This window comes from Planococcus citri, chromosome 4, assembly GCF_950023065.1.
Source record: "Planococcus citri chromosome 4, ihPlaCitr1.1, whole genome shotgun sequence".
Taxonomy (NCBI): domain Eukaryota; kingdom Metazoa; phylum Arthropoda; class Insecta; order Hemiptera; family Pseudococcidae; genus Planococcus; species Planococcus citri.
The window spans coordinates 10,937,868-10,956,128 of NC_088680.1; the positions used below are offsets into that span (position 1 = coordinate 10,937,868).

The following is an 18,261-nucleotide window of genomic DNA, read 5'->3' on the forward strand; positions in this document are numbered from 1 at the left end:
GCATTTCTTGAAATTATTCTTCAAAAAAATTTGATAAAAATTTTTGTTTTATTTTTTTAGGGAGGGAGGGGGGATGAATTAAAATTTTTTGAGATTTTCCTATTTTAATGAATTTGACAATTTTTTAGGAAAAATATTGACTGGAATTTCTTTTATGCAGGTAATTTTTTTGAAATTCTTGCATTTTTATTTTTTCGGAAATTGATTAGAAATATGTATTTTGATGCGTTCAATTCCCCCCCCCCATCGTCCTTTTTTCGTCACGTTCTGAGAATAATGCATTTTTTAAGATGATGTGTGAACAATTTTTTTATTTTTTTTATTTGATTTTTTCTGGATTTTACTCCAGTTTTAAAAATCTGTTTTTGGGTTCATTTTCGTGTCCCCCTCTCCTCCTCTCCTCCCCCTATCATATTTTCAAGCTTATGGAAAATTTGAGTAATTTCTTGGAAATCTCTTCAGCTCATTTCTTTTGACATCCCCTCCTCCTATTATCAAAATAATGTAGTTATGAGTTTGCTTCCCCCTCCCCCTCCAATCCTGTCTTTTTCCAGGAATATTGTTTCGTTTTTCGCGAACGAAATGTCAATTATCTGAATGAGAGTCAGTTTTTTCTTTTTTTTTTGTATTCATTTTTATTTTATTCAATGTCCACTCGATTTATTTTTATATTTTCAACCCCTCCCTCTCCTTCCCTCTGAAAAAACAATTCGACTAATTTCAATTGAAAAAAATAACGTGTAATTTAATTTTTTTTTTCAAGTCCATTATAATTTTCTAATCAGCTCTATAGCGTTATTTTAAACACCACACACCAGACCAGTCTAGTCTATACTCTGAAAAAACGAAGGTCGAGTTCATTCTACGAGTACAATAAGCCCCTGAGCCGAACGAATATTTAAAAAAATTTATTTTAATCGTCGTTTTAAAAATATTTTTTAAACTATAGTCTATCTACCTTACATACGTCATTGGAATATTTCGGCGATTCCTGATTCTCATTTAAATGTAGAATATAATTTTAGATGATAATAATTTTCGTTTCGTGTTTTTCTTTCATTAATTTTTATAATTACTTTTAGGTTATTCTTAGGTAACTTACGTATATTACGTCATAACGCTTATTTATTCTTACAATTTTTTTTAATTGTACCGAGAACGAAAAATTGATGCGTGTAGAACGTTGATATTTTTTTTACTTTCGTTAATTTTTTTTTTTGTGAACGATCTTGTTTTGTTATGTTTTATTTTTTTGACTTCTTTTATATCGATTAAGGTATTTAATATTTTTAGATGCGACTATATTTTGATTAGAATGCGGGTAAACATTGATATACGAGTAATGGAGGAAATACACACACTGTTGTTAAGGTTTTACTAATTACCATGATTGTACGTGATTTTTATTCCTTGATTATTTTGTACTTTTGTATTTTGTAATGTGTTCCTTTTGTTTATTTTTTTTACTTTTTTGATACCTAGTTTTGTAACTGAGACGATTAATACTTGTGTGCCTTATTTTATAGTTACGATATTTTTTTTTCTTTTGTAGTTTTGTACGATTTCTTTGACTCTCAAGTTTTTGCATTTAAATAAAAAAATTTTGAAATTAGTTTTTTTCTTTCTTGGATTAATTTTTTTCTTAAAATGTGTGAACGCTTTATTGACCTATTTATTATTTCGTATGCTGTAGATTTCGTTATATTTTGTTGTGGTAGATTGACCTACTATAGAGTCTCTAGACGCGTGAGTTGTGGTAGAAAAAACTCATCACAGCGAGGAATTTTATCGGTAAAGTATCGAGTATTTTAGTAGTTTTGTTAATTTCTAGCCCTGTTTTCAACCCTTATCAGTCCCTGTGTATAATTAGCATGCTTAAACCCCTATCCCCTTTTATTACTCCCCACAAAATCACCCCTTACCCTACCCAGCATTTTTTTGAAGTAGGAAACGTACATTATGGATGCGTGAAAACGACTCGTACTAATCTAGTATTTGTTTTGGTTTATTTTTCAGCTGATAGTTACCAGTATCAATTACAGTCCATGTGGCAGAAATGTTGGAACACGAACCAAAGCCTAGTTCATAATTTGAGATTCCGCGAACGTGGACCATTGAAATCGTGGAGACCCGAGACGATGGCCGAAGCTATACTTTCAGTACTGAAAGAAGGATTATCGCTGTCGCAGGCTGCTAGAAAATACGATATACCATATCCGACATTTGTGTTATACGCCAACAGGGTACATAATATGTTGGGACCTTCGGTCGACGGAGGATCTGGTAAGGATCTATAACGATTTAAGGGCGAGGAAGGGATGGGGAAGGGATGAAATTTAGTCGTGAAGGGGGGGGTGAGAGTTTATTTTTTGATTTGAAAAAAATATATATATATGGAGGCTGGAGGCTAATAATAAATTGCTGTCGAGTTATGTCCAAAATTTGATAAAAATTTGATCTCTTCAAGACATTATTTATGGCCAGCTCTTCTCTCTCACTTGGAACCTCTCTAACAAAAACCGAAAATGTTTTTAAAAAAATGGGTTTAAATAATTGTGAATATTTTTACCAAAAAACAAAAAATTGGATTCATTTTTATTTTAGGTTTTTATTTTGTGAGAGGAAAAAGAAGCATGAAAAACGATATTTTTATTGTGAAAGAGGTAATCTCAATCCCCTAAAATCTTACGACGGATAAAAGGGGAAAGTCAGTGGATGAAACTTGTGAAAATTTTAGGTCTGGGAAATTGATTTCAAGATCCCAAATTTTTGTCTCGTCTTTTCTAAATTTTGAAAAATAAATCGAAATCAACTGACGACTAGTTTATATTTACTTGGTATAAAATTAATTTAAGTTAATTAAATAACGACGTACAAGGCCTTGGCAAATTTATAATGTTGGATTATCTTATGCTGTTGACGAACATGCAGATTTAAGGCCCAAAGGCAGAGGCAGACCTCAAAGAATATTACTCGGTTATTGGCCCGAAGACCATATACAGAATGTGATAAGAGCTGTAGTCTTCCGAGATCCTCAACATATCAAAGACGAACCACTTAATTTAGGTTACCCAAGAATATCGGTGAGTTAAAAGCAATCAGTTTTTTTTTTCGTTTTTTACTTTAATTTTATTTTATAGCGTTGTCATTCTTTTAAAAGAAATTTTCAAGATGGTGTTAGGATCCATGGAGCAATGAAGCATTAGATGGGATTGATTTATGGGCGGCGGGAGGAAGGACGTGAGAAGAGTAATTCAAATAGGATTCAAAAAAAGTATCAGTTGAAGACCAAAATAGGTGAACAAAAAGCACAAAGTACAAAAAATATGCTATTTCATTTTGAATTTTTGAAAATTCGATTTTTTCTGCTTGACTATTCAATTTTCTCTCCCCCTGCTCCTTCTATCAAGTTCTGCCTTGGTTAAAATTTACCTTCGGTATTTTTTTGACGTTTCCTTCAGTTTTTAGTGCAAATTGTTTTGAAAAAAAATCAAATTAATAATCCCTCAAATTCTCAGGATCAGAGAACAATTTCCTGCGAAATTTCTGGCATCCATTTAAAGGTCAAATAAATATTTTTAAATCTACAATAAATTCACATAATCGCGTGTCTGATTTAGTATGGGAAGGGGGGGGGGATTTATTGGTCGAAATTGAGAAGTAACTTCGCAAAAATAAACTTTTGTGAACCTACGTTCAGATTTTTTGGCTCAAATGATCAATTTGTTTTCCTACACCATTCTGAATTTTCAAACAATTGTTTAAGTAAGCTGTAAAAGTGAATTAGAGGTTTGTGACCTTGTGAGCTCCAAAATTTTTGAAAATTACAATAAACCGACCCATTAAAGAATATTTTTATTAATAATTTCAAGTCACAATGAGTCTCAAATATCCCATTGAAATAGTGAACTATTTTTCAAAATTTCCAGCACATTTAACCTCTCTCCTCTTCTCCTCTGGTACATACTTACACTTCAATTTTTCAGCCAAAAAAATTCTCAAAAAGAAACAATTTGGGTGTAGCGAAAAAATTTGAACTGTCAAAATAAGACCCCCCCCCCGCCTCTTCCTCCTCTTATAGCATCATTTCATAAACGTCTGGTACAAGTTTTTGAACCAATTATAAACATTTTTCACTCATGTTTGAAAAAAATTAACATCCTTCCTTTCACATTTTTTGTGTTGTTACTTTTCAAAAAAATTGGAAAATTGTAAAAATTGGTCTAGAAAATTTTCAAAAAATTCGAAAGATTATTATTGAACGAATCTGATTGAATCAGGTCAAATCTGAACATTCCCTGGTCCAATTTGATCTTACAGATTTATCCAATACTGCTTGATCAGATTAGTAAAATGACAATATCTATCTGAGCAGGTCTGATTGGATCATCAGTTCATCACTCATCAGACTTATGCTGATCGGAACTGATAATAAGATCATGTGTACTCAGGAAAAAAATGATAATATGCTGATCTGATTAGATCCGAACATTTCTTGATTCTATAATTTTATTTCATCAGGTCATATGAGATTTGATCAGATCAAAATTTTGATAAGATAAGATCAGGATCAGGAAAATTACCATAATTTTCAGGATCAAATTTTACTTAAACATGTCTTTTAAATCAGATTGAATCAGTTCTGATCCTGATCTGATCAAACAGGTGATAAGATCTTATTGATCAGATCAGAATCAATTTAATGTGATCAAATTTCTGATGTGATCAGATCTCATCAGTTCTGCACTAACCTGAACGAATGAAATCGTATCAACCTTGGAGAAAGTGATAAGGTTTGATTATATCTGGTTAAATCAGATCAGACCCGTCTGATTGATTTTATCAGACTGGTTTGGACATATTTGATCAGATCAGATAAGATCAGCTCAGACCAGATCAGATAAGATCAGATCAAATCAGACCAAATCAGATTAGATCAGATGAGATTCCCTGAATCAGATTTTATTGCACTGTATCGAATCAGATCTGATCACATCAAAGTTTTGATCAGACTAAATTGGTTCCGATCTGATCAATAAGATCTTATCAGACCGGTTTGATTTGATCAGGAAAATTTCCATATCTGAGCAGATCTTATTATCCTGGGCCATCTAGACAAATAAAATCATATCACCTCAGAAGAAAGTGATCTATAATTTAATTTGACTTGATCTGATTAGATCCGATCGCACCTGTTTGGACCAGTTTGAGTAGTTTTGATCAGATTTTTTTAGCAGATTTGATCAGATGCAATTAATGGGATCTAATCTGATCCAATATGATTTTGGTTGACCTGATTATCAGATTATATCCGGAAATTCTATGGATTCAATGTGATCAAACCATGTCTGATCAGATCAGACTTGTTTGAACCAGTTTGATTAGTTTTGATCAGATGCAATTGGATCTAATCTGATCCGATCCAATACGATTTTTGTAGATCTGATTATCAGATTAAGTATATCCGGAAATTCTATGGATTCAATTTGATCAAACTACATATGTCTGATCAGATCAGACTTGTCTGGACTGGTTTAATTAGTTTTGATCAGACTTTTTTTAACAGATTTGATCAAATGCAGTTGGATCTAATCTGATCTGATCTGATCTGATCTGATCTGATCCGATCTGATCCAATATGATTTTGGCAGACCTGATTATCAGATTATATCCAGAAATTCTATGGATTCAATTTGATCAAGCTATGTCTGATCAGATCAGACTTCCGTCGAATTAGATCCATTCAGATCCGATCAGATGCATTTTTTTTCTTCTGAGGATATCCTGAATTTCATTGTTAAAATAACAGTTTTTTTTCAAATTGCAAAAAATGTCTAAAAATATTGTATTTTTTCTGGCTTAGGAAGGCGGAAGGCTCGAAGTACAGAGGACAGAGGAGGGAAATATCCTACCCAAAAAAGTTACTGAAATGGTACATAAAATCTCCCCCCCCCCACCATCACCACGCACTATTTTTTTGTTTCTGCAAAATTTTAGACTTTGTGGTAGAGATTAATACAATTTGACCAAGAATGGATTAAGCGAACCTAAAATTTCAAAAAACTGCAAAATTTAGGGGGGAAATCCAAAAAAAAACAGAAAAATCCTTGTAAATATCTTCTATTTTTATTGAATTTTTTCCATTCTCAATTAACGTAACCCTCCCCCCCCCTCCTTTGAAGCATTTGGATTTTTTGAAATGCAGGTTCATGAGCTGGAAAATTTGACTCTTCGCTCCCTTTTATCTCTGTCGATTATTTCCAGAGCTAGATTGAAATGTTGAAAATACTTTCCGTCTTATTCTTTAGCTTCAAATATCTCGATTTATTTGAGCACCAAACCTTCACATAATTTATTATGAAACTATTTTTTTCAGTGCTTTCAAGAACCATTAAATATGTACGGAAATAATAACTCGTGTCTGAATAGTCCAGAACCGCCGGTATCTCCTAACTCGACGGCGGCTGTAATCGCAATGGCTCAAGGGCTCCGGCAGCAAGTTCTAGCTGCGGCTGCAGCTCACAGCAACAACGACAATAATTTCGGATTTTTTTCATCCCAATGTGCCAACGGAAGTCCTAGTCTATTGATGGCCACCCCGTTGCAAAGTCCTAACAGCACACCTCCCGCTTCACCTGTTTCTAATGAAAATTTAGAGGTGAGTCTACCCGTTGGATAATAGGACTGAGAAAAAACCAAAATATCCCTCTGTTACGAGTATACGAGTATATTAAAGTGAGTCGGTCCTTGAATGAATTACCTACTATGATTGTGTGTGTTTGTGTGTTTTAAAAATTACATAAATTCGTCCTTCGATAAAAAAATTTAATAAAATTGTCCTAATTCGAGTTCGTATGTATTTTATTTGTACGTATAGGTTGGCATCGGTGTAACAGGCGTTCCTTTCAAATCAACCGATAACTTTCCAGTCAAATCTGAGATACTGTTTAACGACGAGATTGAAGACTTAGTTATGAAATCACCTCATTCGCGAACTCCTACATCCTCAGCCGATCAACCTAAACCTCTACCATTAGTCTTAGAACAACGAAGCGATTGAATTTACTCGTATTTTTCGTCGTTCAGTTGAAAACAAAAACGAATACGATAAACTTGCACATCTTATTCTCTTCAGGTATAAATATTTTGTTGTTTGGTGAAAACATCAGTGTTATAGATATTTTTTTTTTTGAATCTTTTCCTTTATTTTTTTTTCTTATACGTAAATGTAAGATAAATTTTTTAATCAGTGTTACCATCTTTTGTGCTTAATGTTTTCACCGGAGCTATATTATTAATTTTTTTAAAAATTAATTTTTATCGTGATACTCGTATGTATGTACCTATATACTACGGTGTATCCCGCATCACTATTTTTATTCCCTCGGAAACGAATACGAGTCATGTTTTGAATTGTTTAATTAGTTTTCTAAGTTGATTCTGTTTCTTCTCATCATCATCATGTGAGGTTATATGCTACTTTGAAGCTATGAGTACAGAAGTACACCGAGTCGAGTCGACGTTTAATTTAGAATTTTTCCCTCTTATTTTTCTATTTAAATAAGTAATCGATCTTCCGACCGAGTGCAAAGTCGTACGCGTTTCATTGCACGATACCTCGTGTAATGAGTAATTTTTCCCATTTACCGAGTCGTAAAACTCTTTACGACTGTATTCATCATTGTTGCCGCGCCTTCGAACTTGAATTTTTTTTTCGTGAGCTGACTATGAGTGTGCGGTGCGAATACAGAGGTTAATTTTTTGCCGAGTAATAATAGGTGCTTGAACGTGTATTGTCGAGTCGGAATTTCCCTGGCGAATTAGCTCGTATGGCTCGTCGGTTATGGTTCGATGTAGGTACGTGAAAATTAACCGCTAGATTTGGATTCCACGACCTCGAGAATATTTCGATTCGTATATCGCGTGGATTTTCGTAATATTTTAATCGGAGTTTCTCCCCTTGCGCATCAATTTTGCGAATCAGTTTTTGAAAATGTCTTCTAGGGTGCGATAGGCGTGAAAAAGTATGTGAAAATCTGATTCTACGACCTCGAAAATGTAGAAATCCATATGCAACATGCATTTTTATCATTTTTTGTCGATATCCCCTCCCCTTGCTCCCCTTTTTGTGTGTACATTTTGGAAAATTTCATCTGGTGTGCGGTATACCACAGAACTGATGCAAAAATCCGATTCTACGACCTCGAAAATGTAGAAATCCATATGCAACATGCATTTTTATCATTTTTTTGTCAATACCCCCTCACCCCTACCCCCTTTATGTGGGTATATTTTGGAAATTGTCGTCTGGTGTGCGGTATACCGAAGAACTGATGTGAAAATCCGATTCTACGACCTCGAAAACGTAGAAATCCATATGCAACATGCATTTTTATCATTTTTTTGTCAATACCCCCTCCCCTTCCTTCCTTTTTTGTTATCACTTCTACCAAAATATCTTCTGCGGTGAGTTACACCCTAAAATTGGTGTGAAAATTTGATTCAACGATCTCAGAAACTTGTAAATCCACATGCGACCTGCATTTCAATCATTTTTGTCATTCCACCCCTCCCCCCCCCCTCCACTTAAATTTCGAGGGTAATTTTCTAAGTATATTTTTGGGGTAGAATAGATGGGGAAAATGATGGGAAAATATGATTGTACGGCTTCAAAAGTCTGGAAATTCACGTGCATGATGTATCTTCATCCATACCTCCCCTTCCCTCCCCACCATTCTGTATATTAATTGAGGAGAACCTCCCCACACTCCAATTAATGGATAAAGATGTGTGGTTCAAAAATTTCAAAATATTGTTGGCATTATTTTCATCCAAATGAGATCTATATGATCGATTGTCTTTTGATGTTCCAATTATCCATCATCTTTTCTATTACATAGTATTTTCCCCTACTCACCCCTCTGCCTCACAGCCCCATCCCTCTTATGAGGGAGGATTGTGGGGAAACTTTGATTGATTCAAGCAAAAGTAAAGTAAAAAATTGTTGGAGAAATTCCATATTTACTTTCAGTAGTTTCTGTAGGTATGATCTCTGCTTCTTTTTCCCCTCCAATGGCCCAAAAAATGTGGTGGGGATGATTTATAAAAATTTCTCCAATCGTAGGCTTGTTGGGTATCAATTTCAAATGATTTTTCACGCTGAGTTCGAATATGGTGGTAAAATTTTTCTAAATCATCATGGTCCTCTTCTCCTCCCTCTCACACCATATTCTTCACATACACGCAGACTTCTGTTTCATTATGTACCTACTTGAAACTTGATCATATTGAGTCTCAAATGAAACAAATTTTTGGCATCAAATATGTTTTTTTATTCTCTAGAAAAATTAGTGGTTCATGTGGCGCACCCTCCCTCCCCCTCTTCCTCATTCTAATATATTAATGGAAGAGGTATTGACAAAATTTACCGATAAGTGATCAAAAATGACGTAAAAATTTGGAGAATTTATCTGGATAGGGTTTTTATTTTCAAATATCAAAATTTCATGCCTGAGTTTTGCCACCCCCTCTCCTCCCTCTCATTCTGAGGGAGTGTAGTGGGGGTGGTTTTTGGAAGTTCGTAGAATATCGGCTTGTGGGGTATCAATTTCTAATGATTTTTCACGCTGAGTTCGAATTTGCTGATGGAATTTGTTTTTCGTTATCCCTCTCCCCTCCCTTCCTTTCTCTCCAATGTATCGTTTCGGTCCATATGATATGAAAGCTTTGATTTTTCAAGACATGAAACATTATCAATTTGGACATTAATTTTAATGGAATTTTGGCATGGACTGTGAATACATCTCCTTCCTTCCCCCTTCCCTCTCTCTTCTTTCTCTCCCCCTCCCCAACCCCCTCGTGCTACTGATGTAGTGATGAGGGATGTTTTGAGGAAAATTATTCTTTGGGGAGTAAAAATGATGCATAAATTGAAAAAATTCATCTTGAAAGACATTTCATCACAATTTTTGGTTTGGAGGGCGGGGGGGAGGGGGAGAATTTTGGGAATTCACAGAACTTTGGCTTGTTGGGTATCAATTTAAAATAATTTTTCACGCTGAATACGAATCCATTAGCGAAATTTTCCTAAATGGTCATTTTTACCCCCCCCCCCCCTCCTTCCGGCTTCCTTCACATTTGCTTTTCGTGGGATTGTTTTTTTTTAAACGAAATGTATGTATCCAAAATTCTAAATCATTACTAGGTGGGTCGAGTCGAGTATCCATTCAGTGCAAATTTGTTTACAATGAAATAATTTACCCTCCCCCCTCCCTCCCTTCAATGATTTGGTCTACGTATTACACAAAATATGATCGAGTTGTGTATCAATTTCATATAATTTTTCACGCTGAATTCGAATCTTTCGATAAATTTGACCGATTTTTCGACTTTTTGGCCCCAACCCAGCAGACGTTTTCAAAAATACCCTATGAAGTCATATTTGGTATCGATTTGTTATAATTTTTCGCTCCGATTTCCAACCTATCGATGAAATTTGCATTTCGACTAATCCCCATCTCTCCTCGACCCTTCACTAGGCAGCTCATTAAAACCGCATTGAAATCGGAGTCGAGTCGGGTATCGATTTAAACTAAATTTTCGCACCGAATCCTCGTCTAACTTGCGATAAAATTGCCGTTTTCAAGGTGGAATTTACATTTCGGCTTTCGCACAGGGCTAAGTAGGTATTCGCACCTCCTGGTATCGAATTATAGTAAACTGAATATCGTCAAACTTTTCGATTGTTCTTGGAGGCGAAAAATTAATTAATTTTCGTAAAGGTATCGACGCGATGCCGATGCGATGTTTTACACTTGGCAACAGTGTGTCTATGGCACTTGTTAAAATTATGCCATAGCATCGTTAAACCAACACCAACACAACTACAAAGTAAAGCATCGCACACAACGAGAGAGAAGACAAAGAGAAATAGAGTGAAAAAAAACTTAGTCGTGTACGAAGTAGGTACGATGGCGCGGCGGCGCGGCGCGTGTTCGAATATCGTCGAATTATTAAAAATTAACGAAAATTGCGCCGAATAAATGTTGATAAACATCGTTAAAAATTTTATGTTTGCCGAGTCTTAAAAGCTCGCCATATTTGGAATATTAAAAAAACTTGCATAACGATACGATACGTACGGTTGCCTAAGGTTTTTTTTTACTTTCAGTTTTCGGTCGGTTTAGCTTTGATTTTTTTTTTTATTTCATTAGCCTGTGATATACTTAACAAACAAAATGGTGAAAAAATTGCAGCGTGGCTTCTATAAATTCTATGTGTAGTTTTGCGAGGGAATAATAAAGACGACGACGACGAGTGACGAGTGACGAGAGTTGCGATTTTGGTGTGTGTTATTTTTCTTTCTAAAAATTATTATTGTTTCCCCTTCGTTTACTACGAATAAAAAAACAGTTACGTATTTAATACTTGTGTGTGTTTGTATTGAGATAATGGATTAATTAGGTTTATATGTACTATAATAAGTTGCGAGTATATATTAGTGATAAGGATTCGCGGTAAATATTGTGTCAATAGTGTATAAAGATTTTTATATTAATGCAATTTTAAGGTCATGGATGAATAGTTCGCTATGTACGCTTTTTAATTGATTTTTATTCTATACTATTTTTTCTTTCTCTTTCTTTTTCTTTTTTCTTTTTTTTTTTTTGTATACCTATGTGACATTTTTTTTCCTCCTTGTATAAAAAGAGTATTGATTGTACATACGTACTGTATATTTATGGTATCGTTAAGGTATTTATTTTTTTCCTTTTTCGAGTATCTCATTTTTTTCCCTATATATTTTTTTTTTGTCGTCGTCATAAGAGTACATCTTGTTAAGGTTCCGATGGTTTTTTTTTTCCACAGGAAGTGATTCGTCCGATAATTGCACCCTGCGAAAAGATAAAATTACGTGATGACGAGTGAGAAATTCATAGACGATGGTTTTATTTTTTTTTGCCTCGAAAGGTCGTCAAAAGTGCACTTTTCTTTCCTTTTTTTTTCCTCGTGTAGACGTGTCTGACTGAAATTTTGTATCGAATTAGGGACGTTGACAACAATGAAGAGGATGCGGATCTTTTTTTTATGGCAGATTTTTACGTGGCGTAATTTATTCGTGAACTATTTTTTTTCTTTTTATTGCACGACGCTTGGAATATAATTGTTGAGTCTCGTATGCTGATGGGAGATTCATTTATTAGCTCGAAATAGGCGAAGGATTGAGAAAAAAAATATCTAGAAAGAATAAAGTAATGGTAATGGGTTTGGTTGTAAAAGGGTGATCGTGTTTTATTTTTTGAAGGTGGAGAATTTTTTTGGTCAAAAATTGGCCCTTGAGTAGGTTTTGATTAAGGGCTAGAAGGGTTGAATGAGAGTAAGAGTGGAATTTTGGGTATTTTTTGAGATAAGAATGTGATTTTTTCAGTGTAAATTTGTAATTGTGAAATTAATTTTTTTCTAGAATTTTTTTATTACTGAACTAAGCCTGCTCAAATGATATGATATGTTTCTTGGAAAAAATATATTAAGCTTCGTATGATGAATTTGAAATAATTAAAAATCCCATCAAGTGAGCCAGTGGTTCCAAAACTTGCTTGATGCCGAATAATTGGGAAGTCTTTTCAAAAAATGACCATAGTGAAAGGAAACTCAGAACTGCATTCAAATGCTTCAATTTGGTGGAAGGGGAAGAGGTAAAAAAGTCGAATTTATCCAAAAACAATTTTTTTATTTTCAAAGAAACACGTCGAAAAAACGAAAATAAATTCAAAATTTTGAAAAAAGAGATTATTGTTTAAAAAAACGTACATATAAAGTACTTTTTTGGACAATTTTAATATTTTGATAAAAAATAAAAATTTAAAAAAAAAACAAACAAGATTTGAAGAAATTTTGTCAAAAAAAAAATATTTCTTAAAAATTTGGTCAAAAAAGGGGATTTTTGTTTTACAATTTTTGCAAAACAGGGCTGAGTTTCTCAGGAAATTTTGACCAAAAAATGACTTTTTTTAAAAAATTGAAACAAAAATGAGGACTTTTTGGATGTTTCAGCTTTGGAAAAAAAGTACAACTTTTTTGGCAATTCTGGAAAAAAATTATCACTTCTGCATCATTTTGGCAAAGAACGTGACTTTTTTGGCAATGAAGTCAAATAGGGATTTTTGGAATGTTTTTGGGAAAAAATTAAAACTTTCTAGGAAATTCCAGCTAAAAATATTATTTCTTGATAATTCTAGCAAAAAACAGGACGTTTTCAACAACCTTGAAAAAAAGGGGACTTTTTTGACAGTCTTGAAAAAACTGGACTTGAGAATTTTTTTTGAAGTTTTGCCAGAAAAAAAATACTTTTCTGATCATTTTAGAAAGAATCAGGACTCTTGAGGCAATTTTGGCCAAAAATCAGGACTTTTTTCAAGAATTAATAATACCAAAATTAGGACTTTTTGGATGTTTTATCAATTTGGTCCATGAATTGGACTTTAATGGATATTTTGGATAAAACGAGACTTTTTGAGCAATTTTAGGACTTCTTGATTTTTTTTTGGAAGAAAAATAATTTTTGGAAAAATAATAGAACTTGTTGAAAATTCTAGCAAAAAGTGAGACTTCTGAAAAATTTTGGTAAAAAACTGGATTTTTTTTGATTTTTTAAAAATTGGACTTTTTTTGGCAATGAAGGTAAAAAATTATAATTTTCTAAGTGTTTTGTCAAAAAAAAAAAAAAATTCTTGATAATTCAGCAAAAACAGGACATTTTCAACAACCTTGAAAAGAAAGAGGACATTTTTGACAATCTTGGCAAAACGTGGCTTATTTTTTTTGCAATTTTGCCAGAAAAAAAAATAGTTTTCTGATAATTTTAGGAAGAAACGGGACTCTTGAGGCAGTTTTGACCAAAAATCAGGACTTTTTTTCAGAAATTAATACCAAAATTAGGACTTTTCGGATGTTTGGTCAATTTTGTCTATGAATTGTACTTTTATGGTCATTTTGGATAAAAACAAGACTATTTGGCAACTTTAGAACTTCTTGATTTTTTTTGGGAAGAAAAATAATTTTTGGAAAAATAATAGAACTTGTGGAAAATTCCAGCAAAAAGTGGGACTTCTGAAAATTTTTTGTAAAAACTGGATTTTTTTAGTTACTCAAAAATTGGACTTTTTCTTGTAACGAAGGTAAAAATTAGAATTTCCTAAATGTTTTGGCAAAAAAAAAAAAAAAAAAAAAAAAAAAGGAGTAAGACTTTCTTGGCAATTTTAGGAAAAAAATGATAATTTTCGATCATTTTAACAAAAAAACAAAAAATCAGGATTGTTTTTGGCATTCTTGTCAAAAAAAAAAAAAAACAGGAATTGATTGAAGATTTTGGCACAAACAGAACTTTTGAGACAATCTTGATAAAAACTGGACTTTTTAAAAATTTTTCCAGGAAAAAGGATTTTTTTCTGATAAATTTGGTATAAAACAGCTCTTGAGGCAATTTTGATGAAAAATCAGGACTTTTCTGATAGTTCTGTTAATGAACAGTACTTTCATGGCAATTTTGGCCAAGAACAAAACTTTTTTTGAAAAAAAAGTAATTTTGGGCAGAGAAGTAGACCTTTTTTAAACTCCAGAAAATTATTAAGACAATTATTTTGGCAAAAAACTGGACTTTTCTTGGCAATTAAGGCAGTAATCAGAACTTTCTTGGCAATTCCAAAAAGAAAGTGCCTAAAGCTTCTTGACAATTTCAGCAAAAAGTGGGACTTTTTTGGGCAATCTTGACTTTGTAAGTAGGACTTATTTAACAACCTGTTTTAAGGCAATCTTGACAAAAATAAGACTTTTTAAAAATAATTTTGGCAAAAAAACCACTTTTCTGAAAATTTTTTCAAAAAACCCGACTTTCTTGAAATTGACAAAAAATGTAATTTTTTCATGTTTTCCCAAAAAATAATTCTACTTTTTTTCAATTTTGACAAAACAACAGGATTTATAGATATTTGGATGGAAAGTTGGATTTTTCTGGTGGAGGGGGGGGGGTGATTTTTGCTTGGCCGTGAACAGTACTTTATTAGGGCAATTTTGATTTTAAAAAAAGCAGAATTTCTAGATCATGTTAATTTCAAAAAAGCGTGACTTTTTCTGGCAATTATTACAAAAATTAGGACTTTTTTGACAATTGAGACAAAAATCAGGACTTTTTTGACAATTGAGACAAAAATCAGGACTTTTTTTTGACGATTGAGACAAAAATCAGGACCTTTTTTGTGACAATTAGACAAAAATCAGGAATTTTTTTGACAATTAAGACAAAACTCAGGACTTTTTTGACAATTGAGACAAAAATCAGGAATTTTTTTGACAATTAAGACAAAACTCAGGACTTTTTTGACAATTGAGACAAAAATCAGGAATTTTTTTGACAATTGAGACAAAAATCAGGAATTTTTTTGACAATTAATACAAAAATCAGGACTTTTTTGACAATTGAGGCAAAAATCAGGACTTTTTTGACAATTGAGGCAAAAATCAGGATTTTTTTTTACAAATTGAGACAAAAATCAGGACTTTTTTGGCATTTAAGACAAAACTTCAGATTTCCTGAATGGTTTAAAAAAAAAAACATAGCTCGTCTTGCCAGTTTTAAGCGGAGAAGTTGCCTTTTTGGCAATTCTGGTGAAAAAGTAGAACTTCTAAATCACTATGGCAAAACACACGACTTCTTAAACAATTTTAACAAAAACAAGACTTATTTTTTGGAATTTTGAAAATTTTTGAAAATTCAAAGAATGATTTTTTTGGCCATGAGAGAAAAAATTATTACTTTTTTAGGGTACTAAGACGAAAATTTGAACTTTTTTTGTCATTGCTAAAGTAAAAAATATGATTTTTGGAACGTTTCAGCAAAATAGTTGAACTTTCTTGGCAGTTTCAGCAAAAAATTTGGACAAAAGCAGTACAAAATTAGGAAAAACAGAACACGTTTTAATAGGGACAAGGATATAGTCCTGTCGTCATCCTCATGAACAAAATTCCTCAACAGAGATTAGACATCATTGGAAAATCATTTTCTCGAACGTAAATATTTTAAATTATCTATTTATATTGAATTACGTGACCACCAGTCCAAATCTATGTTGCATTTCAATCGTTAATTTCGTGCCTATCGCTGGGTGCCTCGATTCGATAGCTTTATCTGGGATTCGATTTATCACAGTCAAGAGTTTTATTTTTATTCGCCTGAGACGTTTAATTCGCCATTACCAATGTTTCTAAATTATTAATCAGATTATAAATATAGATTTTTTTTCTAATAATGTTCAAATCAAACATAGAGTTATCGATGTGGTATTTTTAATCGAACATGATATCCGGCTAATAGAAAATCTTACCTAGGTAGTAATATTTTTTCATTTTTTTTTTTAAAGAAAAAAAACTTCCGACATACAAATATAATATTTAATGTATTTGGTCTTGAAGTTGATACCAGAATATCAATCAAGTGTCGAAATGATGACGTGTTAATTTTTTTTATTCGTTCATTGCTGAAAATAGAGGAATTGAGAGCGAGAAGTGAACTGAAGAGGTAGATTTTGGCGAACGAAGGTGCGATTATATGGTCGAATCACTCATTCAATAATAATAAAAATACATTCCTCTCTGATTGAGTAGCTCTGATAGTTCGATAAATATGACTTTTCATTACTATACTTCTGAGAACTATTTCCAAAGATGATTTCAATCCGCTGTATTACTTACACATAGATTACATACCTATTTTTGCTGTAATAATTTTTTGCACTGATTAATCCACACGAGTACTTTTGTGTGATGCATCATTCATAGTGATGATATTTTCGATTGTGTCCTATGCTGATATTGTACTACTGTGTATGTCTTTATTTGGTATTTTTTATTTAATGGTCATATTGTCGTGTTTCATAAATAATAATCAATGTAATTGCGTTATTTTAATTTACTTCGGCTATAAAAGCTCGACACACAGAGAAACCAGTTTTATCGCGTAGAATTCATTAACGCACACAGTTTCCGTTGTTGAAAACCGGATTCCATTCATTGTCTGTATAGTGTATTTCATCATCGAAATGATTTTTCTATTGTATTTATTCTCGAGCTAATGTATTCTCGTTTATTATATAATTTACTGGTTTCATTTTATTGGTTTTTTTCTCTCTTATTTTTCTTCGTTTTTTTTAAACACAAAAGATGCTTATTAGTACCGAGTTTTATTATTCGTTTTTAATTAAGAAATGATTATTGTCTGATTTACGATCGTGTAGTATGTGCGATGCTGATGCTGGTGCTGACCAACCAAATACTACTATACGTGTGTGTAAAAAAACAATCGTCGAGCACGACTCAACTGCTGCTGTGTTTTGTACGTGTACATTATGAATACATATCAATGAAAATAACAAAATTCTTCTTCGTTATTATTATTACCATAGCGAGACAAATTATATCGCTATTAATTTCGCATCTGCCAGATCAGCTCTCACGTACACACATACAAACAGCCACCTTTTCAATTGATTTTTTTCCCCTTGTGATTATGCTATAAAAAAAGACTGTCGTTTGTGGTTTTTTAAATTCGCGAGCATTGTCATACACTACTCTGTTTTTATCGCCCTTCTATTTACGTGTAATTTTGATTCGAAGAACATCAAGTGCCATTTTTTTTTACGAGATGAAAAAAAATTCTCGTACTTATTGTTATAATTTATATAAATAAATGTAACTAAAAAATTCGTGTAATATTCCATTTTCGTTTTTTTGTTTCCTTTCCTGTTTTATTTTTTTTTCTCTTGTTGCGCCAAATTCTCTTTTTATTTTGTAATTAGTCATTCTCTATTTGTGTAATTTTTATTTATAAACTATTCTACGAATCGATGACGATTTTAAACAGATAAACGATGGTCGATGGTCCTAATTATTTGTGACGTTAGGTTGAAATAATTAGACGGAATGGTATAATAAGCGTTTTTAATACTATTATAAGAATTATTTATATTTACTTTGTATTTTGATTATCAATTAAAATATCTTTTTTTTTTCTAATGTTTACTTATTTGTTGTGTGCAAAATATTGGATTTTTTCTCACAAATATACGAACAATGACGACCTAATTTGCGTGAGGTATTGTTCGTGGAATATTTCTAGAAAATTTATAGAGAGTTGAGGTGTGCATTAGTCAGAATAAGTATAGCTTCGTTAATCAATTATTTGCGTACGAAGGTGGAATATTTTTTTCT

The 18,261-nt window shown here is 32.6% G+C and overlaps 1 protein-coding gene across 3 annotated transcripts in view; it reads left to right on the top strand.

Annotated features, from left to right (window-relative positions):
* Positions 1-18,066, top strand: part of LOC135844076 (protein bric-a-brac 1-like) — a 282,447-nt gene extending 264,381 nt beyond the window's left edge. Inside the window, exons 6-9 of one of the 3 annotated variants that reach the window (XR_010558441.1) lie at positions 2,017-2,281; positions 2,918-3,083; positions 6,377-6,735; positions 6,878-7,017. Coding sequence is in view for 2 of the 3 variants with exons in the window: in XM_065362175.1 (XP_065218247.1) it covers positions 2,017-2,281; positions 2,918-3,083; positions 6,377-6,658; positions 6,878-7,060 (896 nt within the window). In the remaining variant the exon portion in view is untranslated. Of the gene's footprint in view, positions 1-2,016; positions 2,284-2,917; positions 3,084-6,376; positions 6,736-6,877 lie in introns of all 3 variants that reach the window. The other 2 variants (XM_065362176.1, XM_065362175.1) reach the window with 2 other exon arrangements.
* Positions 18,067-18,261: the final 195 nt, after the last annotated feature.